This window comes from Rosa rugosa, chromosome 1 (assembly GCF_958449725.1).
Source record: "Rosa rugosa chromosome 1, drRosRugo1.1, whole genome shotgun sequence".
Lineage (NCBI taxonomy): Eukaryota > Viridiplantae > Streptophyta > Magnoliopsida > Rosales > Rosaceae > Rosa > Rosa rugosa.
This window is the reverse complement of record NC_084820.1, coordinates 57,893,500-57,919,907: the sequence shown is the minus strand read 5'-3', so window position 1 is coordinate 57,919,907 and position 26,408 is coordinate 57,893,500. Positions and strand designations below refer to the sequence as shown.

The 26,408-nt window shown below is 39.7% G+C and overlaps 4 protein-coding genes across 4 annotated transcripts; all 4 read left to right on the top strand.

Moving 5' to 3' along the window:
* The first annotated feature begins 1,871 nt into the window (after nucleotides 1–1,871).
* On the top strand, nucleotides 1,872–2,294 carry LOC133731439 (uncharacterized). The gene has a single exon (XM_062158812.1). The coding sequence runs from the start codon at nucleotides 1,872–1,874 to the stop codon at nucleotides 2,292–2,294; it is 423 nt and encodes a 140-aa protein (XP_062014796.1).
* Nucleotides 2,295–4,513: 2,219 nt separating this feature from the next.
* LOC133742838 (receptor like protein 29) lies at nucleotides 4,514–6,443 on the top strand. Its single transcript, XM_062170522.1, has one exon. It carries the CDS (start codon nucleotides 4,663–4,665, stop codon nucleotides 6,082–6,084), a length of 1,422 nt encoding a protein of 473 aa, XP_062026506.1. The 5' UTR covers nucleotides 4,514–4,662; the 3' UTR covers nucleotides 6,085–6,443.
* An 11,104-nt stretch (nucleotides 6,444–17,547) lies between these two features.
* LOC133742829 (ubiquinone biosynthesis O-methyltransferase, mitochondrial-like) lies at nucleotides 17,548–20,902 on the top strand. Its single transcript, XM_062170514.1, has 9 exons — nucleotides 17,548–17,847; nucleotides 17,955–18,044; nucleotides 18,206–18,284; nucleotides 18,701–18,778; nucleotides 18,892–18,940; nucleotides 19,421–19,470; nucleotides 19,578–19,727; nucleotides 20,375–20,455; nucleotides 20,569–20,902. Exons 1-9 carry the CDS (start codon nucleotides 17,597–17,599, stop codon nucleotides 20,683–20,685), a joined length of 945 nt encoding a protein of 314 aa, XP_062026498.1. The 5' UTR covers nucleotides 17,548–17,596; the 3' UTR covers nucleotides 20,686–20,902.
* Nucleotides 20,903–21,252: 350 nt separating this feature from the next.
* LOC133725664 (citrate synthase, glyoxysomal) lies at nucleotides 21,253–25,220 on the top strand. The gene is made up of 13 exons (XM_062153000.1): nucleotides 21,253–21,577; nucleotides 21,676–21,856; nucleotides 22,059–22,144; nucleotides 22,333–22,437; nucleotides 22,894–22,956; nucleotides 23,167–23,276; nucleotides 23,523–23,642; nucleotides 23,737–23,812; nucleotides 23,992–24,065; nucleotides 24,161–24,281; nucleotides 24,443–24,540; nucleotides 24,626–24,749; nucleotides 24,922–25,220. Exons 1-13 carry the CDS (start codon nucleotides 21,344–21,346, stop codon nucleotides 25,051–25,053), a joined length of 1,524 nt encoding a protein of 507 aa, XP_062008984.1. The 5' UTR covers nucleotides 21,253–21,343; the 3' UTR covers nucleotides 25,054–25,220.
* The last annotated feature ends 1,188 nt before the right edge of the window (nucleotides 25,221–26,408 follow it).

The following is a 26,408-nucleotide window of genomic DNA, read 5'->3' as shown; positions in this document are numbered from 1 at the left end:
TGCAGTGTGTGGTTTGTTCTAGAGATGTGGAAACCCTCAAACATCTGTTCTGTGAATGTAGTTTTGCCAGAGAGATCTTTGGAGCACCTCCTTTCTCTATTCCTATGACTACTCTAAGTTGGAAGGATTGGATCCTGGCTCGGGCTACTTCTTTAGAACCTACACTCTTTGGTCAAGTTTTGGTTCTTCTTTGGAGTATATGGAAGCACAGAAATAAAAAATTATGGAGAGAGAAAACTAACTGTTTGGACCCAAAATGAGCATTTTGGCCTGACAAGGCGTGTCATGGAGAAATTGAGCCAAAGTCAGTGGCTCAAGCTCTATATTGTCGACAAGTTTGAAATATATTATTTAGAGGCTAAATAAAGCCTACTATGGAAGATTATGCGAGGTGCAAGAAAAGAAAATGATGGAAGCATGGAAATGAAAAGTCAACTTTAGCACATTTTCCTACTTCGGCTAGGAGAAACCGAGCTAAACAAGGAAAGAGGGGTGGCAGACTGACCAAATGAACTCTAAATGAGCTGAAACACTGTAGATCCATTCTAGACAGCCCAAGGATCATTTCTTATGAAGAGTGCCGGAGCTAGTTTTGAGTGTAAGGCCTTCAAACAATCAGTCCAATTTTCTGCAGAAGCAAAACTGGAAAACTGGACCTGTAAGAGGTCCAGCAGCGTTTCCGACCCAACCACATGGAAGAAAACTCTGAAAATTTGCCACAATGATCTACACTCATTGTGGATCATTTGATGTGAAGAGGTCGAAGGCCCATTTTGAGTTCTTGGTGGAGATATAGCTGCAGCAAAATTGGAGTAGTAAGTGCTTAAACCTAACATTCCATTAGTGTTTAAGTGCTTAAACCTAACATTCCATTAGTGTTTTAAGTGATTAAACCTAACATTCCATTAGTGTTTTAAGTGCTTAAACCTAACATTCCATTAATGTTTAAGTGCTAAAACCTAACCCATTATGAGTTGTTTAAGGCCAAATAGTGTTGCTTGGTAGCCTATATATAGAGGCTACAACAAGTATCAAAAAAACAACAACACAAATCAAAACATCTCTAAGATGATCTAAGTTCTCTCTAGAGCAACCTCTCTAAGAGCAATTCCTTTCCTTCTCTTTCTCTTATAGGTGATCACACTTTAAGTCCTAGTCTCCTCAAGAGCCGACTATCAGTGCCACCAAACCCTCTGTCAACGTACTTCGGTCCTACTCTCCTCGGGAGCCGATTGTAGTACCACGACCACAACGGTTACAGAACCAGCCAAGCAAGGGTAACGCCCTCGTAGAAAGAGGAACAACACAATTCAACAACATCTCTAAGATGATCTAAGTTCTCTCTAGAGCAACCTCTCTAAGAGCAACTCCTATCCTTCTCTTTCTCTTATCGGTGATCACACTCCTAGTCCTAGTCTTCTCAGAAGCCGACTTTCAGTGCCACCAAACCCTCTGTCAACGTGCTTCGGTCCTAGTCTCCTCGGGAGCCGACGGTAGTGCCGCGACCACAACGGTTACAGAACCAGCCAAGTAAGGGTAACGCCCTAGCAACCCAGCCAAGCTAAAGTCACGCTTTAGCAAGTTCTCTCTACTTCCCAGTGGTTCTCGCTCTGCTCGATCTACAACATCGAGTATCGATTGTGATTTTCAAGAAGCTCAGCAAAAGTCCTCGCCACGAGGCATAAAGAATCCCACGACGAGGTTGGTGCTCTCCTCGTCTACAATCGCTTGATAGAAGTTAGGTCAAGGGACACCCCCGACGACCGCACCCGAACGGTGCTGGCACGCCCGCGCATAAAAGAGACTGTTGACCAGTTGCAACAAAATTGGAGCCAAACACTAACACTAGTGCTAATCTAGTGGTCAGTGCTATGGCCTGGCATGATGAGTACATGCAAGCTAACCGGTCTGCTGCCGTCTCCTTTCAAGACCGATCACAACCCAAGAAGCACTGGACTCCCCCAGTTGATGGTTTCTTAAAGTTGAATGTGGATGGTTCCTTCCTGCCTTCAATCCCGTATGGTGGTACGGGGGGTGTAATTAGAGACTCCCATGGTCAGTTCATTGCTGGCTTCTCTTGTAGAATGGAGTTTGTTAGCTCCCCGTTACACATTGAGTTACTTTCTTTGAAGAATGGATTAGAGCTGCTTCAGGCTATGCAGATCACACGAGCTATAGTAGAGGTGACTCCTTACTTGCGGTGCAGGCTATTACTCAACAGTTGGGGACCTCTCCCCTTTGAGTGCCTTGATCACAGACCTCCAGTCTCTATTAGCTGCAAGTACGGAAGTTGAGCTCTGTTTTGTCCCCCATCAAGCTAATGTTGTAGCACATAGAGTCATAGACTAGCTAGCTGTAGCTATGAATCTAATATCAATGTTGATTGGTTTGTTAATGCTCCAGAGTTCATCTCGGATGCCCTCATGTACGATTCTCATCGTATCTAATAATATTACTCCTATTTCTTAAAAAAAAAAACTATCTATTATATTGGAAAAAAAAAACATACGGTGTACAAGCTTCATTTCATAGTGAATTATAGTAATTTAGAGTAAATGTTTGATGTCGCCCGTATAATATTTGGTACTTTTAGAATAAATAATTCTAATTAGAAATTTTATAAAGTTGTAGAACTATTCAATCAATAAATAAAAATGAATTAATATTACTACAACGTGGCAAAAGTATTTAGGAATGTTAGAGTCGAAAAACTAAAAATCTATAGTTGCTAGAAATTATATAGAAGTTAGAGGTTTAAATTAATTGTCTAAAGAAATTAATAATCTATTCCATCAAAAAAGTACTAATATAAAAAAAAATTGTACAAGTACTTAGATCAACCCCAGTCGAGTTGCCTGGGGTGTTTTTTGACTTGATATCCGAAGGGATCTGTTCGAAAATATCGCACATTTTCAAAAATATTGCACGAAATATTGTTGGTAGGCAACCAAAATATCAGAGTAAAAAAAAACGAAAATTTTGCCAGCGAAATTATCGATTTTTCGGTCATTGAGTTTATTTAAAATATATTATATTAAGAGTTTCATACAATTGATTATGCGTGTTTGCATTTGTCTAGGTCCTTGGGTAAGTCATGTTCAAACTATACTCCAAATCTTTTTTTGTACCTAGAGATTTTTCAATTTACAGACTGTGTTTGAAAATGGCTTCTTGCCAATCTATAAGAGAGGAGAAACTCTAATAAGCTAGGTGAAATATTGGAACCCCAGATAACAAAGGAGTAAAGCTTGTGTCTTACTCCTCCTACTTCTATGAGGACAAACTTTGCAATTTGAATTCAGTTGGATGAAACGTATTACCTGGGAAGCATATTCCTTATTTTGGAAGTTTGGATGTGTGCTAAATTGATGTGTTCTTCAATTATTTAGGTAATAAAAATTAGGTATCAACTTCTATGGCCAAAATCCAGATACCAATTATTGTATTAAGTTATTAACGATTTCGATTCATGTTGGGTTTGAGCTGCTATGTCTGGTTTGTATATCTCTGTCATGATTTTTTGTGAGGATCATGGGTACAGTTTAAGGCTTTTGTTTACTAAACTCAACATTCAATACCTGAATTTGAGGTTGGGTGCGGACAAGAATCACCATAGTTTTTATGAGGGGTACAATTCCAATGCTACTATTGTGAATGACCTAGATATAATGCCAACAATGTACTAGTAACTCCAATCTGAGTGTCATTAACCCAATTATCAGATGACACCCAATGATCAAAGGGTGAATATGAAAGTGATATGCTTTAGGTTTGAGAATTGAAAGAGCAAAAACATTTGAATTTACTTTTGAGTTTTGTACACCAGAGGAGGAAGTAAAGTAAATTAATCGTTTTCATCTGCTCAGGGAGGAAAACAAGGTAGGAAAAGTAAATTTTTTTTTTTTTTTTATAATATTTTTGTGATGAGTCAAAATTTATCAATAATGGGAGGACATATAGAAAGTACTGAAACACAATGAGTTAAAATTGATCAATAATGGGAGGACTGAGGACATAGAAAGTACTGAAACACAAAGCAAGTATTTTGGTAATCTATAATTTACAACTGCTCTGGTCTTTTCCAAGATGGGTAGGTACTGATCTTTGCAATGGGAAAGACTCATATCTGTATTCTATATCATAATGAAGGGTATTCTTGGGGAATTTAATGTACTAATGGTACTTGACTATAAATTTTGTACTGAAACCAAGTTCTAGGAGTGATGTTAAGGCCATCATATTGTATTATTAACTTATTAGTTATTAAGTATCTTGATAGCCCACCTGGGTATTTTATGCTTAGTTGCTTAGTATTGGTAATCTGTAATGGTTTAGCTCGCAAAAGAAACATTTTGAACAGTAGTGAACTATTGATCCCTCCAAATCCAAAGGAAAAAAATATGCTTGCAAAAGTGAAACATGCACCTTATTTTTCCCAACACTCAACTTTCTGCCTAATAAGTTCTCAATCTCTTGACCCTACCTTAGCTTTCAAATTATCAAACCTCTCACTCAAATGTCTATGACCCCCCCTTCTGATTATCACCACTCCACCTATCACTTCAATCACTTCTTTCACAGTCCTCTCTCATTCTCTCCCTCACTCATATACAGAGGCACTCAATCATCTCCCACACTTAAACTGATTCCAGCACAGAAAAAATGCTGCAACAAACCAAGTCTCCATACCTTGACACAATGTACTGTTCCTTCTCAAACTCCCTCTCTCTAATTCTGCTTCTTCTGATCCTCCCACTCTCTTCTTCTATTCCTTCTGTCTCAAACTCAAATGCACACCATTCCACCAACGCCATCAACATGGTTCCATCTGAAGCAGAAACTCTCTTCACCATCATGGAGTCCATGTCCTCTGATCAAACCTGGAGAGTCTCCTTTCCCAAACCATGTCAACCAGGCCAAACATGGCCTGGAATCGAGTGCAAACTAGGAGCAGACAACCACCTACATGTCTCAAGGCTTGACTTTGGTAACCATCCAAATCCAAGTTGCAAGAGAACAGCTACATTTCCTTCAGAAATCTCTGCTCTTCCACATCTTCAATCTGTGTTCTTCTTCAACTGCTTCACTCACACTAAGACCAGTTTCTCTGTTTCAAGAGCCTCCAATGCTTCTTCACTTCAACAGCTCAGTCTCCGATCGAATCCGGCACTAGTTGGTCCAATCCCACCTCAGATTTCATCACTCAAGTCCCTTGAAATCCTTACATTGTCTCAAAACCGCCTCACCGGAAAAATCCCACCAGAGATTTTCAGCTTGAGCAGCTTAGTACACCTTGATTTGAGCTACAGTATGCTGACAGGCACTATCCCAGTCCAACTAGGCAGTCTCAGAAACCTTCAAGGCCTTGATTTGAGCTACAATATGCTCACTGGGTCAATCCCAAACACAATTGGGGAACTGGTGTTGCTTCAGAAAGTTGACTTCAGCTCAAATTTGCTCAGTGGGGGCATTCCTGAGGGAATTCATCAGCTCAGTTTGTTGAATTTCCTGGCTTTGAGCAACAACAAATTGCATGGACAATTCCCAAAAGGTTTGGAGAAACTGCAAAGCTTGCAGTATTTAATTTTAGATGGTAATCCAATGAACATAACTCTGCCATTGGAGCTTGGTAAGTTGGTGAAACTTCAAGAACTCAGGCTTGCTGATTCTGGGTACTCAGGTACTATACCAGAAAGCTTTTCACAGCTCAAGAACTTGAGCACTTTGTCATTGCAGAACAACCGTCTAACCGGTGAAATTCCGGTTGGTTTTGGCAGTCTCTCACACATATACCACTTGAATCTTAGTAGGAACATGTTGGGTGGTGTTGTGCCTTTCAATCCAAGTTTCTTGAGTAGGTTGGGAAGGAACTTGGATCTTAGTGGAAACCCTGGTCTCTGCTTGAGTCCCTCTGAAGCACATATTTTGAAGATTGGAGTTAATGTTTGTGGAACCAATATCAATGGTTCTGCTATCCTTCCATTGAAGAATTCTCAAGCTTCATCTGGGCTCTCTAAACCGTTCGTTCTCCTTACACCTGCTTTATGTGTTTTGGGATTGCATCGGATATTGTTTCTAGTATAATATTCTTAATCTCACAGTATATATTTGTACTCTAGCCTAGTTTCTTAATGATTATGTTGCCTGGTCTCTGTAGAAATTTTAAATATGTAGATTGTCTAGTAGAAATAAGAATCTCATGGGTTCTGAGACTCTGAATGTGGTATGAGCAGGTGCCAAGTTTAGAAGAACTGTAAGGTTTTTTTTCTGCTATGCAAGTTTCCATTTTTAGCAGAGGCCCTAGTTTCTGTAGATCATGGGGTCTAGTGTAAATGCATTTGGATCTGAGCATCATTTGTTCACAATCAAGCCATGTGCTCTAGTCATAAAGCTGATCATGTTGTGGTTGAAAGCTTTATATCAAGAAGGTAATTTTTGGGTTGCATTTGGATCTGAAATTGATGGAGTTAAATTTGAGCCTCTGGTTTAAATTTTTGCATGAAATGCTAAAAGACCCTGTTGTATGGTTCTGCAAATATTTCCATGGAAATTTGGTGCTCTTGATTATGACACTAAATTGAGACGTTTCTATTTGCATGAAAGAGACAGCATCACCTGACACTCTTTTCTGGGGAACATGTGTTGATGTCCTAAGATTGCATCTTGTATATCACAAGACTCATCGATTCTATTAAAGGTTTAATATATAGTGTGAGGCCATATGGTTGCTGGGAGTTGGGACCAGAGAGATGGTTTTCTTTAATTTGGAAGACAGAAAAATCAATCTGAAACGTCAATTTTACCCAAATCAAATTTGCAATTTCAATGTTTGATTATGAAATTTCCCTATTTACATTGTTGTTTAGTTTTGAAATTGAATTTAGCCCAATTTTCTTTTGAATCATGGTTCCCTCTCTGTTTTCCACAGGCCGAGTTGTGGTTGCATGTGTGAGATGACAGAAAATTGATATTTCAAGAGTTGATTATATCACATTATTGTGTTAAATGATGTTCCAAAAATTTTAAAAATGGAGTGAAATCCACACTTCTCATTTTACAATTCACATTCCGTGTTTCTTTTTTTAATATCTTAAGTTTTGTCATTTTTGTAGTGTGGATCATAAACATGTGACGTTAAGATACTAAAAATGAAATATAGAGTGTGGATTGTAAAATCACTAAAATGAAGAATGTGAATTTCATTCCCTTTTAAAAATGTCGCAACTTCATTATATTGATTGTCAATCCACCATATGCAATACTTTGTGCAACATTCATCTTGTGAAAACCACAGTAAAAAACAACATATCAATTTGCTGGGTATGATATGGTAAGTTATCGAGGTGGAATGAACTCTTTAACTCTCTCTCTCTAAGCTTAAAAACAAAATCAAACAGTGAAAAAGAAACCACAATGGTGGGGTATGTGAGGACAATGCCTTGTGGAGCTTGATGAAACAAGACCACCAGAGAGGACAGATTATCAAGGACACATGAACATTGTTATAGAGCTGGATCCCATGTTCCCTTTACATATTGCAAACTCTTCACTGTTTCTTAAACAGTATTTTTCGTACACAATTACTGCTTTCTAATTTGTTGTCCCTCTCAAGATGACCTACTTACCCCATTCAATTTTGAATTTGAATCAGATAACCATATGATCTTGCTCATGAGTGTTAATGTCTTGCAACAACTTCAACATATATTCAAACCTAAAATCCGACGTAGGGTCCTCCCGTCTTTCTCTAAAGCACAACTGCTCAATTACTTACCCCCACCCCATACATTACTAGGGTTAGTCATCACTGTCTTCTTCTATATAATGTTGAATCATCGATTAGGTACATGTGCGGTTTCGATTTATAATTTGATAGTATAACTTGTTAGATTATTACTTAACGTCCTAATTCTAAGATACGTCTTAGTTTAAAAAAAAGATACGTCTTAGTTTAAAAACACAATTTACATGACCATATTTAACAAATATATTTCCTATGTATATGTACGTACATATCCTTGATGGCAGTGAATTTTTGTGAAACCACATGAACACATTAAGTTAAGGCCCCTCATAAACGTGACCAACCATTAATGGGAGAAGAATCAAATCCTAGTTTCAATTTTGGGAAACAGTTCAAACAAGTAAAATCCAAAAACCTCACACGCATTCCCTTCCCAAATGCCATAAATGTGTTCTTCTAACACAGTCACTTGTCACAACCACCATCCATTTTTCATGTTTCCATCCATGAATAACCAGTGGAAGCCTCATCACTGTGTCTGCCAAGCTTTGTCACCCAAACCAAGTTCTGGCAAATATGAAGAAGAAAGGAGGAGACCCTTCTGCGAACTGGGTTTGGTTTATGCAGGTGTGGTGGGGTAAAGAAAACCCTAGAGTTGATGCTGATAGATAGAACTGTTTGTGTCACTTTCTTTGTGGAGCCAAAGTTTTACAGAGCCAATTTTCAAAAAAAAGTTTTACAGAGCCCTCACGTGGATAAGCAGTAGTGTGTTAGCAGTACAAGGTTTTACACTACAATGGTTTTCTCAGTTTTTTTTTATTTATTTTTTTATCTGAAATAGTGTTTTTTTCTGTTCTCCTTTTCCCTTTCTCCTACTTTGAGAAGGCCAGAAGGGAGATACTTCTGTAAAAAAAAAAGAAGGGAGATACTTCCAACTAAGATTCAACAATGTCATGTTCAATCATGCAAGTGCGAGGGGCGTGCGCCTTTATGCACACATCATCTCAGGGACTATTTTCATCTGTGATAGATTGGAATCTAACAGCTCTCTATATATGTCCTGGAGGGGACAACACAGAGAAGTGGCCGGTGTTATTATTGCACTCTAGTATTTACATGGTAGGGGAATATAATTCAAGTGCATAGCTGTTTATTCAAATAAATTCAACTACGAAGGAGTAATTTTCAGAGTGCATTTCATGATTTTTGAGACTGTGACCAACGTTTGTTTTTTTTTTTTTTTCTGTTTTTTTTTGTTTTTTTCTCTTTTAGACTGTTGGGGACGAAGTACTTGTTGAAAAAAAAAGACTATTATCTATGAAATTTTATTGGCAAAACTTTTTTTTTTTTCCTTAGAATGAAGTCAATCAATTGTTGGCTACTTGGCTTTTTGTAGCTAGAACTCTACTGAATTTTTTTTTGGTTCTAGATGTTTAACTTTCTGACCGAGTCATAACCGTAACTAGCTATGAATCATTCAAAGAGTAGAACTGTAGAACTAGAGTAGTTTACGGTCTATGGGTTGAAAGCTTTATGGCTTTTGCCCTAGACTCGTAGTCATCATCAAATACGTCTATAAACATTACTTGAGAATGCCTTTCAAAGGCTGTAGGTTTATTTATATCTTTAGTTTAGTTTTTGGGTTTTTGTCCATTTACTCCATTTCTAGAGATTTTTTTCCCACTTACCCCATTAAGTTTTTTTAATTTCCTCTTACCCAAAACACTCTGTTTGGACCCAAAATGAGCATTTTTGCCTGACAAGGCACGTCTTGGAGAAATTGAGCCAAAGTCAGTGGCTCAAGCTATATATTGTCGACAAGTTCGAAATATATATTTAGAGGCTAAATAAAGCCTACTATGGAAGCATGAAAAGTCAACTTTAGCACATTTTCCTACTTCGGCTAGGAGAAACCGAGCTAAACAAGGAAGGAGGGGTGGCAGACTGACCAAATGAACTCGAAATGAGCTGAAACTCTGCAGATCCATTCTAGACAGCCCAAGAATCATTTCTTATGAAGAGTGCCAGAGCTAGTTTTGAGTGGAAGGCCTTCAAACAATCAGTCCAATTTTCTGCAGAAGCAAAACTGGAAAACTGGACCTGTAAGAGGTCCAGCAGCATTTCCGGCCCAACCACATGGAAGAAAGCTCTGAAAATTTGACACAATGATCTACACTCATTGTGGATCATTTGATATGAAGAAGTCGAAGGCCCATTTTGAGTTCTTGGTGGAGATATAGCTGCAGCAAAATTGGAGCAGTAAGTGCTTAAACCTAACATTCCATTAGTGTTTTAAGTGCTTAAACCTAACATTCCATTAATGTTTAAGTGCTAAAACCTAACCCATTATGAGTTGTTTAAGGCCAAATAGTGTTGCTTGGTAGCCTATATATAGAGGGTACAACAAGTAGAAGAACAAGAACACAATTCAACAACATCTCTAAGATGATCTAAGTTCTCTCTAGAGCAACCTCTCTAAGAGCAACTCCTCTCCTTCTCTTTCTCTTATCGGTGATCACACTCCTAGTCCTAGTCTTCTCAGAAGCCGACTTTCAGTGCCACCAAACCCTCTGTCAACGTACTTCAGTCCTAGTCTCCTCGGGAGCCGACGGTAGTGCCGCGACCAAAAGAAGACAACAACACAATTCAACAACATCTCTAAGATGATCTAAGTTCTCTCTAGAGCAACCTCTCTAAGAGCAACTCCTCTCCTTCTCTTTCTCTTACCGGTGATCACACTCCTAGTCCTAGTCTTCTCAGAAGCCGACTCTCAGTGCCACCAAACCCTCTGTCAACGTACTTCGGTCCTAATCTCCTCGGGAGCCGACGGTAGTGCCGCGACCACAACGGTTACAGAACCAGCCAAGCAAGGGTAACGCCCTAGCAACCCAGCCAAGCTAAAGTCACGCTTTAACAAGATCTCAATACTTCCCGGTGATTTCGCTCTGCTCAATCTGCAATATTGAGTATCGACTTGTGAACAAGAAGAAACTTCAGCAAAGTCCTCACCACGAGGCACAAAGAATCCCACGACGAGGTTGGTGCTCTCCTCGTCTACAATCGCTTGATAGAAGTCAGGTCAAGGGATACCCCCGACGACCGCACCCGAACGGTGCTGGCACGCCCGCGCAGAAAAGAGACTGTTGACCAGCTGCAACAAAATTGGAGCCAAACATTTTGGCATGCCCAGTGGGACAACATCAGAGTTTTTTCTCTTGAAGCACATTCAACCACCGGGCTTCAAAACAAACATTTTGGCACGCCCAGTGGGACTACATCTGAAGTTTTTCTCTTGAAGCACATTCAACCACCGGGCTTCAAAACAAACATTTTGGCACGCCCGGTGGGACAACACTAGAGTCTTTTTGTGTTCGCCATCATTGGAATGCCAGGGGAAAATCTTTACCAAAAGAAATTCCTAAAGTGACAAGATGGCCAATGTTGCCACCATTGGCAATATTGACATTGATGACGAGTTCGAACCACTCATCATTCCACCAGATGCTAGCCTGGATGAGAGGCTTCGCATCCTTACAGTGCATGGTGAAAATTATGGGAAGCATCTGGCAGCTTCAATCGCGAAAAGGGAACAACGAATTATCGAGTTGGAGCAGCGAATGAATCAGAATGCTCAGAAAGCTAAAGAGCAGTCACAAAAGCTTTTCTCGAGCAGAGACAAACAGACTGCCTAACCTGCCGCAAACATAACATCTGAGTTCACAACCTTGCGCAAGGAGGGTTCCATCTTGGCTACCCAAGTCGGTTCACAGCAAGGAGAATTGAAAAGTCAAGAATCTGCTCGCGAAGAGGTGGTTTCTGAGGTTGAATTGCCTACAGATGGCGATAAACCTAAACGCCTCACTGGAGAATCACAGCCTTACACAGAGGTTGCTTTTGGAGAAGATGATCCACAAGATTGTTCTTCTGACAATAAAGTTGTCTCTGAACAAATATCTGAATTCTCCACTGACCCAGCCATATATGTGGCTACTGATCAGATTCTTGGGGGGCAAGATGGAGCTCATGTTCATTCTGTTGATCACCAAAATGAATTTCTTAAAAATTCTAATAGCCAAGCGGTGATTAAATATGATCTAGGCGACCAAATTGTCGTTTTTGAGGCTCTTGATCATGAGAATTCAAACCAACAAGTGGTCGTCTATAATGGCCATTCTGTGGCTAATTCTATGCCAACAAAGATACTTGGGGGGCAAGATTACTCCTCCTACGAGCTAAATTTCTTCCAATTTTGGCACGCGAAGTATCTTTGTTGCCTTCCTTCAAGCTCTCACAAGGGGGGTTTTCATGCTATAAATTTTTACGCATCTGAGCTTGGAGTGAAGCATAGATGGCCTCCCCCGTGGCCTTCTGGAGGTTAGCTAAACATAGTGCTGCTAACTTCTTTCTTTGTTTTTAATTTCCTGTCAGTTTTCAGTTTTTTACTTTTATTTTCGTCATTTATAAATAAAAAAAAATACAAAAAGAGTTTCAAATTTGTGTGTCGCGGAGGATGCAAAAGTTGTGTTCTTGCCTAAACAGTGGCTTGAACTTTTTGATATACTTAGAGGGCATTGGTTTTGGCCTGGGCACATATACAAGAGGCATTTAATATGCCTAATATGGAATCGGTCAAGTAATTTCAATCAAGCCAATAAAAGTGGCTTTTGGAGCAACAACATTATAAGAGCAGTGCTGATTCAAGACCTCTTCAGTCAAGACGAAGACCTTTGACTTCGAGGTCTGGGGGGCAATGTTTGGACCCAAAATGAGCATTTTTGCCTGACAATGCACGTCTTGGAGAAATTGAGCCAAAGTCAGTGGCTCAAGCTATATATTGTCGACAAGTTCGAAATATATATTTAGAGGCTAAATAAAGCCTACTATGGAAGCATGAAAAGTCAACTTTAGCACATTTTCCTACTTCGGCTAGGAGAAACCGAGCTAAACAAGGAAGGAGGGGTGGCAGACTGACCAAATGAACTCGAAATGAGCTGAAACTCTGCAGATCCATTCTAGACAGCCCAAGAATCATTTCTTATGAAGAGTGCCAGAGCTAGTTTTGAGTGGAAGGCCTTCAAACAATCAGTCCAATTTTCTACAGAAGCAAAACTGGAAAACTGGACCTGTAAGACGTCCAGCAGAATTTCCGGCCCAACCACATGGAAGAAAGCTCTGAAAATTTGTCACAATGATCTACACTCATTGTGTATCATTTGATATGAAGAAGTCGAAGGCCCATTTTGAGTTCTTGGTGGAGATATAGCTGCAGCAAAATTGGAGCAGTAAGTGCTTAAACCTAACATTCCATTAGTATTTTAAGTGCTTAAACCTAACATTCCATTAATGTTTAAGTGCTAAAACCTAACCCATTATGAGTTGTTTAAGGCCAAATAGTGTTGCTTGGTAGCCTATATATAGAGGGTACAACAAGTAGAAGAACAAGAACACAATTCAACAACATCTCTAAGATGATCTAAGTTCTCTCTAGAGCAACCTCTCTAAGAGCAACTCCTCTCCTTCTCTTTCTCTTATCGGTGATTACACTCCTAGTCCTAGTCTTCTCAGAAGCCGACTTTCAGTGCCACCAAACCCTCTGTCAACGTACTTCGGTCCTAGTCTCCTCGGGAGCCGACGGTAGTGCCGCGACCAAACAAGACAAGAACACAATTCAACAACATCTCTAAGATGATCTAAGTTCTCTCTAGAGCAACCTCTCTAAGAGCAACTCCTCTCCTTCTCTTTCTCTTATCGGTGATCACACTTCTAGTCCTAGTCTTCTCAGAAGCCGACTTTCAGTGCCACCAAACCCTCTGTCAACGTACTTCGGTCCTAGTCTCCTCGGGAGCCGACGGTAGTGCCGCGACCAAACAAGACAACAACACAATTCAACAACATCTCTAAGATGATCTAAGTTCTCTCTAGAGCAACCTCTCTAAGAGCAACTCCTCTCCTTCTCTTTCTCTTATCGGTGATCACACTCCTAGTCCTAGTCTTCTCAGAAGCCGACTTTCAGTGCCACCAAACCCTCTGTCAACGTGATTCGGTCCTAGTCTCCTCGGGAGCCGACGGTAGTGCCACGACCACAACGGTTACAGAACCAGCCAAGCAAGGGTAACGCCCTAGCAACCCAGCCAAGCTAAAGTCACGCTTTAGCAAGATCTCAATACTTCCCGGTGATTTCGCTCTGCTCAATCTGCAATATTGAGTATCGACTTGTGAACAAGAAGAAACTTCAGCAAAGTCCTCACCACGAGGCACAAAGAATCCCACGACGAGGTTGGTGCTCTCCTCGTCTACAATCGCTTGATAGAAGTCAGGTCAAGGGACACCCCCGACGACCGCACCCGAACGGTGCTGGCACGCCCGCGCAGAAAAGAGACTGTTGACCAGCTGCAACAAAATTAGAGCCAAACACACTCTAAGGAGGTCTTCCCTAATACCCCATGGGAGGTTCTATTCAGACCTCTTCTAATTTTTGTAAATTCTTTTTTCCTATTTTACCCCTTCTATAAGTTAAAAAAAAAAATTAATAAAAACTGCCTCTTTTATGTTCTCCTCAACAGAGTCAAATCCTCTTTCTTTCATTTGTTCAACCCACCAAAGGTTCTCTATTCTTTTAATATAAGGTCATGGAGATTGATCAACAAGTTTTATTTTTTCATTCTTTTTCCACCCAAGCTCTATATAAACAATAATGGCTTCCATAATCATTGACTACCTGTTCTTGATTTTGCGATTGAATTGGGACTTATCAGCTAAGTATGTGGTTGGGTTGAGGTTCAAATTAAAGGCTTGCCAAATCCATATTTATAATTTTATATAAGTTGAAACGATAATCGGAGGAAAACATGATATTGAATTGGGTTTAATGAGCTTTGTACTTCCTGGGTTTGAGAAAAGCGAGAGGTACCAAAATTGGATTGCTTCGCACAAAGAATTGGTCTTTATTTTGGTTTTTTGATGCATCAATAATGTTTAATGAGGCAAAGATTGAACGTTTTTGGAGGGAGGTGCAGTTTTGATGATGATGTGATGATCTTTTCTAAATTGGAATGAAATAGAGAATTTGTTAGGTGCAAGAAGAAAATATGGAATATGAAAGCATGATTTGATGAACTCTTTGCTCATTTTGCTGCTCAAAAGGGAGGTTTGGCTTCCCGGATCCATACCCAAAGACCAATTCTTGTTGTTTTTTAAGGTCTCATTGCGAGGAAGATCAAATAGTTGGGTTTGTGATGAATAGGAAATTTTTTCTCTTCTTCTTATTTTTTTAGTGTGTAAAATAGGAAATAAAATTTTACAAAAATTATAAGAGGTCTAAATAGCAAATAGGGAGGTCTAACTAGAACCACCCATACCCCATTAATATTTTTTTTTTGTTTTTATTTATTTTTTAATACCATTTTACCCTCACCTTTGTTACTTAGAGAGAAAATGGAAGAGAGAGAAACCATAAGGGACTTCGCCGGAGCCCGGAAAGGTTTATTACCCAATAGACGTTTATTGAAAGTTCTGTTGGGGGGCAATAGACGTTTATCAACTGTGTATTGCCCCCCAATAGACGTCTATTGCCCCCCAACAGAACTTTCAGTCGCCGGAATGGGAACCAATCTCTTTAAATTTAGACAAATAAACTTTGATTAAATAAAAAAAATGAGAAGATTACATCAATTCAAATCGTCTATTGCCCCCCAATAGACGCTTCAACAGACGTCTATTGCCCCAATAGGTTTTTTTTTTTTTTTTTTTCATTTTTCTTTCCTTTGGGGCCTCCTGACCCATTTTACCAAACAAAAATGAAAAAAAAAAACGAAAGAGAGAAATTGATTTGGGCAACGAATCATATTTCTCCATTCTCCTCTGCCACCGGCCTGCGTTGAGCACCGGAGCTACGGCGGAGTGGATCGAACGCCGTGATGCGCAGCGGAGACGGCGGAGTGGAGCGGATGCCGGAATCTGGGCAAGAAGTCTACGCCGCGTCGGAGGTGAAGATCGGGGAGTGCATAGACGTCAGAGATGCACAGCACCGGTGGGTTGGTCCTCGACGTACACGTCAACTTTCCGGCGAGCTCTTTCATCAGAGAGAGAGTGCATCGCCGGCAGTTACTGGAGAGAGAGAGAGAGATGGGACGGGATTGTGGTGGAGAGAGAGAGAGAGACAGATGCATGGCTTGATGTAGTTTTTTAATTAGACTGAGGGCAAAAATGTCAATTTAATTTAAATTGGGTAAAGGGGAATAAAAATATGTTACTAGGGTAAGTGAGATAACTTTTGCTCATTTTGGGGCTTTGGGTCAAGGACCCTTAGTTTTTATTGGCAGTTAGATTAACCTTAGCTTTTCATAAAAAGCCATAACCATAATTAGGTGCATATGATCTCAAGTTCTAAATCATGTTGGAAGGGCACTCTCTCTAAACCTCTCGACTTCTCTCTAAACCCTAAAGGTCGGCTTTTTCTGACTGCGAGTTCGTGCTCGTCCGGTGGCACCCGAGCGTCTGGGCTGGCCTCCGGGCTGTGCTGACGTCTTGGGATATGCTGCCGGACGGGTATTCTATTGCATGTGGGTCTCTGTCGAAGGGATGCAGAGCTGGGCTTGGCGGCTGGTATCGACTGGGCTAGAGGGAGGTGGTGGTCGTGCAACCAGGGAGGGAGATCGATCCTTGAGGCGGGTTTTTGGATCGACGACGCCACAGGTTTTTCTCGTCGGTGGTGTGTGGTGCTAAGATCTGTGATCTTGATTTTCTCCGTGCTAGCGTCGGTCGTGGTGGCGAGGCCGTGGTGGTTTGGGTCGTGCACGGTGAGAGATTGTGGCGGTGCGGATCGAGGCGACTCGGGTCGTGGCGGCAGACGGTGGACGGAGATCTGCCTAACTGTGTCGTACGGCGGGGATGGGATGGACAGGTGGACTGGGCCGGATCAGTTTGTTGGGCCCTGCGTGGATCTCCTTTGCCGGCTGCCCTATTTGGGTTTTTAGTTTTGGGTTAGGGTTTTTTGGCCCTAGTCCATTATTTATGTTTTAGTATTGTCTTTTACAATAATTTCCTTTTAGGAAGCTAATGCACGTTATGTGCACTCTATGTACCTCTAGCATCTCTGGAGTAGTACCAAAGGAGGACCCCCGCTATCTCTACTAATTTGATTGTAAAATGAGTAGGTCTATTCCTATGTACCACTGTGGGTACCACCACTATCTTCTTGTCTGCCTATGTCCTTAAATGGCAGCAGAAGGGTATGTAACGGCCTATTATGGCTTGTGATGAATTGTCTCTCGGGCCGATTCAAAAAAAAAAAAAAAAAAAACCATAACCATAAACTTATCATTATCAGTTAGATTAACTTTTCAGAATAAGAGTAGCTTCACCGATAATGAAAACTAAATTAACCTTATATATATGAAGTAGCTCTAGCTTCATCTAAACGATGTCTCTAGTTAGATTAACTTTACTATCAGCACCGTACCAAAATTCTAACATCTCTCACACCAATTTCGGACGTGAATTGAAGAAATATTTTTCAGCTTACCTAGTAAGCTTGGTGTTGGACAGTGGACACCCAACCTTTGTCGATTGTTGTCTGAATCTCTTTAAGTAATTAGGCCTTCGGTTTAGGTGATCAATTGCCATGTAGTGACGTAGTGTAGTAGTAAGATTGTCGAAGATGAGCTTTGTATTTTTGAGTTCGACTTTTTACTTATTCATTTTGATTAAAGAAAGAAAATCAAAAATATTGTGGGCCGAGTGCTATATTGAGGTCCAATCCCTTTGTGAAGCCCAAACCCAATCCATTGGTAAAACCCTCTCCCTCTCTTCGCTCTTTGCTTGCTGTCACAACTCACAACAAGCATTCACCATATGGCCATGACTTGGAAGCTCCTGAAGCAACTCCGACCACCACCGTACACCGCCACCGCCTCTACGACCCTCCACCGCGCTCGATTTCTCAACTTCCATAATGCCGCTCGGCTCTTCTCCGATGCGCCTCCGCTGCCTCCTCCCTCCGGAGAGCCTCCGTCGATTCCACCGCCTCAAAACCCTCTGTCTCCCTCGCCGTCGTCTCTGAACCAAGCAGAACTCGCTAAGTTCGCCGCCATTGCCGGAACCTGGTGAGAGAAATTTTCCTTTCAAGATTTCAATTTGTGCATTTAGCTCTGGTTTTGTGATCAAGAAGAAACAAGTTCACTAACGAAATTAGATTTTTTTTATGGAAAAGGTGGGATTCTGAAGGACCGTTCAAACCTTTGCATGCGATGAATCCTACAAGACTCGCCTTCATTCGCTCCACGCTGTGTCGTCATTTCAGGTAGAGTTACTCTCTTTTCTGCTGTAGTTATAAGTTTAGTGAATATAAAAAATCAGTAGAATTGGTAATAATAAAGAACCTTACTTTCGAACATTCATCAGGAGTTAATAGGAATGTGATGCTTTCGTGTTTCTTATTTTCGTATGTGTTTCTGATATCAGGAGGGATCCATTATCTGCTAGGCCATTTGAAGGGCTCAAGTTTATTGATGTTGGCTGTGGTGGTGGAATTCTGTCTGAGGTATATTATGCATCATCTTTCTTTTCCGCTTTAACGCACAGCCATAGTTTCAAATTAGTCATTTGGGCATTTTGGCAATGGGGATCAAATGGTGTCGTCTGGCTGAACTTGTCTGTGGTAGATAAATTGTCGTCCATGATATTGGCAGCATTACTATTGTCCTTTTAGGCATGTAACTTTATCTAAGGTTTCTCTGCCTAGATGCATTATTTCTCTTTACGGCATATGAACCACTATGTTTCATTCCAATTAATCTACTTGTGTTTTGTTCGTCCATTATGTGTCATTCTTTTGGTTGAATATCTAAACTAGCTTGGATCAGTTTCTTTATTTATGGTTATTGTGTAATTGAACTGATAGTGTACAGGAAAACTGTATTTGGTCAAGGGGTGATGTTAATCTTTAATCTTCTTCAGCCTTTAGCACGGATGGGAGCTTCTGTGACTGGAGTTGATGCTGTTGAGAAAAATATCAGGATAGCTCGCCTTCATGCTGTATGGCCATTCTCTTGAACCGTTACTCTCAATTTTATGGTTTGAGGAATTCTGGTGTTCAAGTGACTTTTTGTATACATTAGGATATTTCTAAACATTAATCATTCACACAGGACTTGGATCCAGTGACCTCAAGCATTGAATATCATTGCACAACAGCTGGTACGTCCTATTCTAGTTCATAGTTTGTTTAGCTAAGTTTCTGGTTATGTCAATTCTATAGTGCATAGAATTGTATTTAATCTCTTGCATAATTTTGGAATGCATGCCTATCCCCCATTAACGATCATAATTAGTGCCTCATTTTGATGTGCCTAAGTTGTTACCTATAATATAGTCAAATCTGGTAAAGTAATGAGTAATACCCAACTGATCCAACTGATAAGTGATAACCACATAATATATGTTTTCTGTTTGACATGTCCCTATGATATAACTGCTATTGTGATTCTTTGTGGCCTCCTATTTGGTATCAATTTTTATTTTTTGGTGGTAAAAGTTCAAACGCTTTTGATATTCAAATTTATACTTAACCTGATTTAGTAATTGTATTTATGGTTGCTACCATTTAGTAAGTATTCTTTAGTTCCAGTACCTTTTATTTTCTTAAACTCAAGGCTTGTGTTTTTCAATCATGCACAGAAAAATTAGTGGAGGAGCAGAGGAGTTTTGATGCTGTGTTTGCTCTAGAGGTATGTTCTTGCATGTACGCACAATTATGTTTTTCTTATTGTATTCAGATTATCTTGGATTTATATCCATAAAATCCAATTTGGGTGTAAATTGATTATTACTCTAGGTAATTGAGCACGTGGCGAATCCTGCTGAGTTCTGCAAATCTCTGTCTGCCTTAACTGTTCCTGATGGAGCTACTGTGATTTCAACTATTAACCGTTCTATGAGAGCATATGCTACTGCAATTATTGCTGCCGAGTATCTCCTCCACTGGGTATCTATTTATTCCTTCACGTCTGCTGAAGTTGATTAACCATACAGCATCTATTGCTTTCCTTTAAATTGGTCATGCTTCATGTTGTGTTCTAGTCTTAAATGTAGTCCTTGATTGTTTGTGAATTTTCTGATCATCTTTTTCTTACGTTAAGGTATTACAATCTCATTACATTGCTATCATAGATACTTGTGTACTTGGTTATCTTAGAGATTCCCATAAAATAAGTGATATGTTGCTTTATTAGTTGGTGATCTTCACATTTAGAATATTCTCCTTCTCAATAACATCTATAGTCTATGATTCATCCATGCAAGTATTGAGTTTCCAAGAGAGCAATCAATGTATCAAGAAAGCCCATTCTGTTTTGTTCTATTGACCCTTTTGCATAGTCATTCAAAAATATTTCCTATTTCATTGGGTCTTTCCGACATATGAGAAAAAGGACTTCAAAATATGTTGTCAATGAAACAGTATCCACTTTTAAGTTTATAGCTTGGTTAATTGTAAGTAAAACATGTACTGAAGCTATAGAGATGTTTTATATGAAAGATGGACTCTTCTGTGCACACGTGTGTTATCCTCCAGTCATAGGTTTTTCACTTGTGGATGACATTTTGACTTGATCTGAATTGATTCTTTTGCAGCTTCCTAAAGGTACACATCAATGGTCCAGTTTCCTTACCCCTGAAGAACTAGTCTTGATCCTGGAGCGTGCTTCTATTTCGGTAAGCCAAAACCCCTTTAATTGCTCGCTCTACTAATTTCTGCTACATATATGGCTACTTTTACTTGTACACTGTTGGTGAATCTCTGTTGCTGTTTTGTTGGTTTTGTCCAGGTCCAAGAGATGGCTGGATTTGCATACAACCCTTTGACAGGAAGATGGTCTATATCTGATGATGTTAGTGTAAACTTTATCGCTTATGGTACCAAAACAGAAACAGCCACTTTATAAATACAACGAAATCTTGTCCATGTTGTCTGAGGAAGAAAGATGCAGGAGACAATTGTATACAAATCTTATCATATTGAACAATGATTAGCTGATATCACCCCTCTCATTACATTGCTTTGCCAAATCAGATGATCATTTCCATTTCGAGTGAATCTCGGGTTCTCGAACTGTAGTCATTACGGCACCCGAGTTTTTATATCAATAATAATAATAATGTTACTGTCATCAAATTTGTTCTTAAGGACAAAATTAGTTTGTTTAATCTCGCAACCAAACGCAGCAAGCTGGTTAATGTGGATCGAAAAAATTTCTTGGAAAGTGAAAGCATCAAGATAATTGTATTATACTACGTTACGTGGATAATATTATCCACTCCTTTTGAGCTTCCCGAGAGGAACAAGTTGCCGCGTCACCTGAGGGGCCCACTGATCATCATATTTTCGCGCTACCATCTTTCTGCTGGTTGTTGGCACGTTTTTACCGATCTCACATATGTCCAAATCTGGGTAAAATTGCAACGGTAAAAATAATAAAACATATAAAAGTAAAATCTGGTGTCACTGATCTGATCGACAAAGAAAGAAAGAAGAAGAAACGTCTCTCTTCTCCTCTCTATAAGCTCCGTGACGTTTTCAATTTGATTTATAGAAATAGTAACATGTCGAGTGAATTTCCGGTGAGAGCTCGTGGCCGCTTGGCCGTGCTTTCGGCCCACCTCGCCGCCGCAACCATCTCCGGGTCCTCGGAGCTCGAGCCTCAGTGCTTGTCGGCCCAGGTCCCACCTCCGGGGAACCTCCGCGGCGCTTTGACCGTCGTTGACGAGAGGACCGGTAAGCGGTACCAGGTCCAGGTCTCCGAACAAGGAACCGTCAAGGCCACTGATCTCAAAAAGGTAAAGAGTATCTGTTTTCGATTTTTCTGTTCTGGAAAGTAATTTAGGTGCGGAAATGGATTGGATTTGACTCAGGATTGGTTGTTGTGGATGGACAGATTAGTTCGGGGAAGAATGATAAGGGGCTGAAGCTGTATGATCCGGGATATCTCAACACTGCGCCGGTTCGATCCTCGATTTGCTATATTGATGGAGACGAGGGGATTCTTAGGTACAGAGGGTATCCAATTGAGGAATTGGCTGAGAGTAGTACTTATTTGGAAGTGGCATATCTCCTCAGTAAGTTCTCTCTTTTGAGAAATCACTATGAATTGTTGTGGATTTTCCTTCTATGAGTGTGAAACTTAATGATGAACTATAGCTGTGTACTGTGTATGTGTATGCTTGATGTCACTTGTGTTTGTCATGTATTCAGTTTCGGTTTCGCTGATGATGATATTAATTTTCTTTCGTATTGCCTTTTTTTTCTTTCTTTCTGCAGTGTATGGGAATTTGCCGTCTCAAAGCCAATTAGCGGATTGGGAATTTGCTGTTACTCAGCATTCAGCTGTACCACAGGGGATTTTGGTGAGCTTGTCTTTTTTTTGTTCTTATGGAAATTCAAAGACTATTTAGGAAAGAATTTGAACTGTTTTCTGTGAATAACAGATTATGTTTAGAAATTAGGATTGCTTGTGCTAAATCAGTGATTATGCATAGAACCAATCATGAACCCGCCTGAGAGAGTGTTGGTTTTTTTTTTTTTTTTTTTGTAGGATATTATACAAACAATACCTCATGATGCACATCCAATGGGTGTACTTGTCAGCGCAATGAGTGCTCTTTCTGTTTTTCACCCTGATGCCAATCCTGCCCTCAGAGTAAGTTTTTCTAGTATTATTGGTTCTGAGAATAACATGTTTATTTGTTATTGGACGTGGTATGCAGTACATGATATAGATCAAAGCCAGTCCTTTGTTCTGCTGGGTGATTTTTTCAAGTTTTAGTTGCAGCATTTTGCCTTCATAGGTTCAGGGATGTTACCTCATTAAAAAAGGATGTACTGGAGTTACTGATAGTTTTCATGCATTTTGGTGACTTGGTCCATATGACATACTGTAGCACATGGTAGGCCTGTGTTCTTCTGGGTGACATTTTCAAGTTTCAGTTGCAGCATTTTGGTCCTTGTAGATTTAGAGATGTTACCTCATAAAAAGAAGAAGAATGATACCAAATTTACCGATACTTTGCATGCATTTTGGTGGAAAGCTTCGTTAAATAGAGGTGACAATTTGAGACTTCTGTCATATCTGATTTTATGTTTTATGTCAATATAGGGGCAAGACCTTTACCAGTCCAAACAAGTGAGAGACAAACAAATTGCACGGATTCTTGGGAAGGTTTGTATGTTCTATTTTGATTCCTTTTTTTTTTTTTTTGGTGTCTTAGAAAATGTGGCTATTATAATCCAAGTTGCCATACATAGTTTTTACAACTTACTTATGTAGCCTATATACCTAGGTTCAATGCTGCATGCCTGTACTTCTGAGTCTCTGCCGGTAATTAGGAATCTATCATATAAACTCATATTAAACTTAATTTATTTCCAGGCACCAACTATTGCAGCAGCAGCTTATTTGAGATTGGCAGGAAGACCCCCAGTTCTTCCATCTAACAACCTTTCTTATTCCGAGAACTTCTTATACATGCTAGACTCCTTGTATGTTAATGCTGGAATACCTTGTTCTTGTCGTCTTATATCTTTATAGTCAGTTTGTTAACTGTTTATACTCTCTCTAGAATTTTTTTAATTTTTTTTTTTTTCTTTTTTTTTTTTTCTGCTGTAGTATAGAGTAGAAAAGCATTAGGCCATTTTTAATTTTTTGGTTTCGGTGAAGGCTATTTCGGAAATGTGAAATTTGGGTCCTCCAGTCCAATTAAGATCTTCTTTTTGACAAACATGCAGGGGCAATAGATCTTATAAACCAAATCCCCGCCTCGCCCGAGTATTGGACATTCTCTTCATACTCCACGCTGAACATGAGATGAATTGCTCAACGGCTGCTGCTCGGCATCTGGCGTCAAGGTAGGAATCTCAGACTTTGAACAAAATTGCCTCAGAAAATGCAACCTGAATAAAGTTTGGTTTTCTTATAACACATCTGCCTCTGTATTTGTAGTGGTGTGGATGTTTACACTGCCCTTTCTGGAGCTGTTGGAGCTCTATATGGTCCTCTTCATGGTGGAGCAAATGAGGTAATTGCTTGTATATTTCATTTTCTTACTTCAAAACAAAAATGATAAGTTGAAGTCCATTATCCACAGCATTGGAAGATTAGAATTTACAAGATATTATGATGAGTGCTCTTCTATTCATTATTTCCCTTGTGTTATTTGCAATTAGCATTTATCTGTTGTTGCATTGATTTGTGCAGGCTGTGCTTAAGATGTTAAGTGAAATTGGATCTGTTGAGAACATTCCAGAGTTCATTGAGGGTGTGAAGAGCAGGTATATATATGCTTACAGCTAACTGGTTAAGTAACTGGTGAAGCGACCTTATATGGAAATGTTTATTATTGAAACGTTGTTTTCTATTTGTCCAGGAAGCGAAAGATGTCAGGTTTTGGTCATCGCGTGTACAAGAACTATGATCCTAGAGCAAAGGTCATAAGAAAGCTGGCAGATGAAGTATTCTCCATTGTTGGAAGGGATCCACTGATTGAGGTATATTTCTGATCTCCATTAAGTCTCCCCCAGGAAGGGAAGAGAGAGAAGGAGAGATAATCTGTAGTTATTGTAATCCCGTTAGGCTTTTGGAACTCTTCGTTGATTATATTGGATAAACACCGTAAAGTCTGAGTGCAGTTATCTTATGTCATTTGCAGGTTGCTGTTGCTTTGGAGAAAGCTGCACTATCTGATGAGTATTTTGTTAAGAGAAAGCTGTATCCTAATGTTGATTTCTACTCTGGGTTGATATATAGGTACTTTTGCTTGTATAAAGATATGAAAGTTTGTGGGTTTTCCTGTTTGTAACTGGTAAGAAAGTATTGACTTCTTGTTAAACAGGGCAATGGGATTTCCAACGGAGTTCTTCCCAGTTTTATTTGCAATCCCTAGAATGGCTGGTTACTTGGCACACTGGAGAGAATCCCTGGATGATCCTGATACTAAGATTATGAGGCCCGCACAGGTTAGTTCAAATCTGTGTTCAGGCATCTGGAATATCTTTCCTTTTTTCTTTTTTTTTTCCTCGGGTTTTTGTAAATGAATTTAAATGTCCTAATCATTAGTACTTCAATGAGGAATCTGCTATGTTTCTGGTCATACTGTTTCTCAGCTCTTCCCATCTTTCTGTAATTCAGGTATATGTTGGGGAGTGGCTGCGGCACTATATGCCATTGAAAGAACGGATAGTGAGCACTGATGCAGACAAACTGTCTCAAGTTTCTGTTTCAAACGCCTCTAAGCGTCGTTTGTCTGGATCTGGAGTTTAGGTCTTCAATTATCCCATGTAAAACATCACAGAAAAAGGAAAATAAGTTTCATGAGAACTTATGCCTATGGTCAAAGCAGAATGGCTGCAGACGCCTAGGTTTGGTTTCATTTAGCTTAAATAAGCAGACCTTGGTGTCTATATATGTATTCTTGAAATTTCTCGACATTCTTGTCACTCTCGTTTGCTGTTAGATTATAGTTCTGTTCTCAGCTCTATAAAACCTCAAATGAATATTTAGTTCTGCCTTGATGGCAAGAGCAGCGCTGCCTGTCGGCGCCTGATGCAGCACGGAGGAGCGACGTCTGCACTTTTTCTGGGTTGCGGACGTCCGCTTCTGATCGGTCATATATATATATATTTCCTCCATTTTGTGTTGTGTGTTTGTGGGTGATTACCGAGTACCCAAAGTGAACCAATAATTATGCTCTAGTAAACATATTAGTGCCTAGAGACAGATTCATTAGTACTTAAAAAGACAAAATGCATTACTGCTTGAGGACAAATCTATATTATTCAATCTAATCGAACCTCATCTTGAAGAATCATGGTTTTGCAGAGATATAATCAATCAATCACGTTAGCACTCACAGAAGATTGGTTAAAGTATGAAGGCATGATTGAGTGTATTATTTTCATCGGTTACTAGCACCTAAATGCTAAACCTAGATCTTTCTCTTATCTCGACGCCTCTTTTTTTTTTTTGGATCAGAATGAGAATTTTATTTAAACTTTTGGACATTACATCCCAAGGACTAATATCTCGACGCCTTGAAAATGTTTTGGCTCTTCTATTTTTGCCGGGGTTAGAAACACTGGAAGATTTCGCCTTAATATTGTGCTTTGCCTAAAAAAGAAGAAGAAAAGAGAATGTATGTTGTGTGTTTTCAATTACGGTTCCCTGATAGTGAGATAGAAGGCAACTGTTTAGCGCTTATCAATTGCATTTTTAAGAAGATTGTTAACTTCGTAACGTATTGAATAATTTGTTGAAGTCATTCTTAAGCTAGTTGAATCCTTATCTTAGAATCTTAGATTTGTTTGGCATGTTTTTCATGAAGCAAGTCTCACTACCCATACATTTCCCTCCGAGCTTTCAACCTTTATACTTTTAGGAATATAAATGAAGATTATTTCTCGATATCTCTTGGTTAGTTTGTTAATTTCATATTTCCAAAAGAAATATCCCAAGAAATAAAAACAAAGAACACTAGCACAGCTCACCTTTGGACGAATGGGGCACATCGATTGATTTTCTATCCGAATTTTATCTCACATTATTTTCAACACGGTACGTAACACCTTATTTACAATATTACCTGACCGCCTCTGATCATTGTCTTTTTCCTAATTTCT